Here is a 2,695-nt window from a genome sequence, read left to right as displayed (position 1 = left end):
CCTTTCCCCTTAAGTCAGCGTTTGCAGCGCCAACCCGAGTCTTGGCTGGTGGGTTGGTGTCTCTTCTCTTGCTGGCATTTTTGTTGTTCGCCCGAGTACCTTTCTTAAAGTTGGTGAACTTCCTTTTGTTTTCTCCAGACGACTCTACGTGAGTCTCCTTCTTCTTTGTTTCAGATATCGAGAACTTGCCCAACCTAATTGCTTCTTCAGTTAACGCCACGCTCAAGTCAATTGATTCAGATATGGTTGGAGGCTTGGATGCTGTAACCATACTTAGAATCTGCGGGGCCAATCCTCAGATGAAAAGTTCTATCCTTTTAAATTTCGGTTCTACTAAATAGGGAACAACTCGCGACAAGTCATGAAATCTCTGAACATATTCTGCTATCTTAGGACAATCCATTTTCAAATTCCAGAATTCAGTTTCTAATTTATGGATTTCCGCCCGAGAACAATACTTCTTACGCATCAACTATTTCAATTCATTCCATGTCAAAGCATACGCAGCAACCTCACCTAACGTCTGAACCTGAAGGTTCCACCATGACAGAGCCCCATCTGGAAACAGTCCAGAAATGTACGTGACTTGATGCTCTGGTGCACATTTACTCATCCTTAAAACAGAATCCGTCTTCTCAACCCAACGCACAAAGGCTACGGCACCCCCGGTGCCATCGAAATTCAGGGGCTTGCAGTCCAAGAACTGCTTATAGGTGCAGCCTGCAACACAAGCAGCATCATTCATAGAAAACATTAGCAAAGCACAATTGGAAATGTCCGAACGTATTGTAATTTGTCTTTGATGACTAAACATTACCGTTGGGTGGGTTATTCCCTGAGGTACCCCCGCTGTGTTCGGAGCAAAGGGCCTCGTGCTGTGCGATGGCCTGTGAGATGCGCTCTTGTAATTCCACCTCTGTAGTCGGCAGAGGGTTGTTGTTACCTGTGTTCCTTCGCGGCAGCATCTTTCTTCTAGGAAGAAGATCGGATAGGTCAGGTCTTATTTGTTAAATAAATAAATAGTTGTCTAGAGGTCGTATGTACGTATATATATAAACATTCATCATAGCAAGCAATCATGCAACAACATAAACATAGCACAAACATGTAAATCAACAAAGTGTTTAGTGAGAACATGACGATTGAGCTTTCATTAATTGCCGACCATAGTTACATTGTTTACAAAGTGTATCACATCAAAAGGGACATAGGGTCACACTACCCTTGTCCAATAACTCTGTCAATATACAAAAATCACATGGTCAAAAGTGGTCTTCAAAAGTCTTCACAATCTCGGCTCAATAGTAGTGCTCTCACCAAAAGTAATGCATCTGCATAAGATCAAAAACTTACTGTGCTGATGGTGGAGGAGGAGGAGGGGAGAAAAGCAAACTGCGAACATGTGCGAGCTCCTCCTCGCGCTCATACACACGGCGAAGCAAAAAGCTAATCTGCTGCTCGATAGTCAGGGAACGGGCATCAACACCCGGAAAATGAGAAGGAGCAGGTGGATGTGCAAAAGGAGATGACGATAAATGTGGAGGAACAAAAGTAGACTGACAGGGACAAGGTGGAGGACGTGGAGTCAGCTCGAGCTCCAAAACTCTGCGACCTAATACCTCAAACTGTAACTGCAAAGACAAAAGCAACTCATCCCGTGTGTAGCCAACAAAATGGGAGGGATGATAGGGGTCTGAAATCGGTATAGAGTACGGTGGGAACCATCGGAATGGCTCGTCAAGCGATGTATAAGTGAAGGGAGCAAATGGTGAAGTCTGAGGAATCAGAGGGAAAGCTGCTGAGGCAAAAGGGTCATATCTCGGGTGCTGGCTCGAAGTACCTTCCCCTGGATGCGGTGCAGGGATGTCCTGTAAGAAAATAATCGGCAAATCAGTGCGGTGGATATCAGACTCTACAGGAGGGAGAGGAGCAACATCAGCGGATGTGGGTGGAGGAATAAATGGCTCAGCAAGAGGAAGATCAATAGGTGCGGGTACTGGGTCTTGAATAAGAGGTGCGATATCAGGTAGTCCAAACGAAACCTGGTCATGATCAGGAATCGGCTCAGGGTCGACAGGTGCAACATTAGGCTGATCAAAATGAATAGGGTCTGGCTTGGGGACATGCTCGGGATCGTGTGGAGGCATGGGGTCACGAGCAGGAGATGGTGCAGCAGACATAGTGGTGTCGTCGTCAAAATCGGTAGCTTAGAGTTGCAATCCGGCCGCCCGTAACGCTGAAGAAGTGACAGACTCAAATGAGTCTGAAACCGAATGCAGACTGGAATCAGAAGATATCTCAATGACAAGAACAGCAGGAGGTGGGACAGCTACAACATCCTCATCTATCTCCCCATCGCCCTGGGCGTCAACTGGGGGACCATCTACAAACAAATCTACGTCGTCATCGAACAAGTCATCGAAAGGCCAATCCTCAGGGGGAATGACCTCAAAAGGAACGGGATCGAGGATCGGAGCCACGATGTGCACACTGATGTGTGTAAAATGCAACATATAAAACACATCAATTAAGGCATAAAACTAACCCTTTTTAAGTACTAATGTTGGAAAAAGAGTGTTTTTGTCTTCCTTTTGTATTTTCAGGATGAAATGAGCTCAAAATCACAAAAGAAGCAAAAAGACCCCTAATTCTATCATAATTACAAGAAAAGGAACAAAAGCGAACTGCCCGGACC

At 45.5% G+C, this 2,695-nt stretch overlaps 1 protein-coding gene across 1 annotated transcript; it reads right to left on the bottom strand.

Moving 5' to 3' along the window:
- Positions 1-1,349: 1,349 nt before the first annotated feature.
- On the bottom strand, positions 1,350-2,180 carry LOC110888203 (proline-rich receptor-like protein kinase PERK2). Its single transcript, XM_022135742.1, has one exon. It carries the CDS (start codon positions 2,178-2,180, stop codon positions 1,350-1,352), a length of 831 nt encoding a protein of 276 aa, XP_021991434.1.
- Between the last annotated feature and the right edge of the window lie 515 nt (positions 2,181-2,695).

This window comes from Helianthus annuus, chromosome 11, assembly GCF_002127325.2.
Source record: "Helianthus annuus cultivar XRQ/B chromosome 11, HanXRQr2.0-SUNRISE, whole genome shotgun sequence".
NCBI lineage: Eukaryota > Viridiplantae > Streptophyta > Magnoliopsida > Asterales > Asteraceae > Helianthus > Helianthus annuus.
This window is presented reverse-complemented; position numbering and strand designations above follow the sequence as displayed.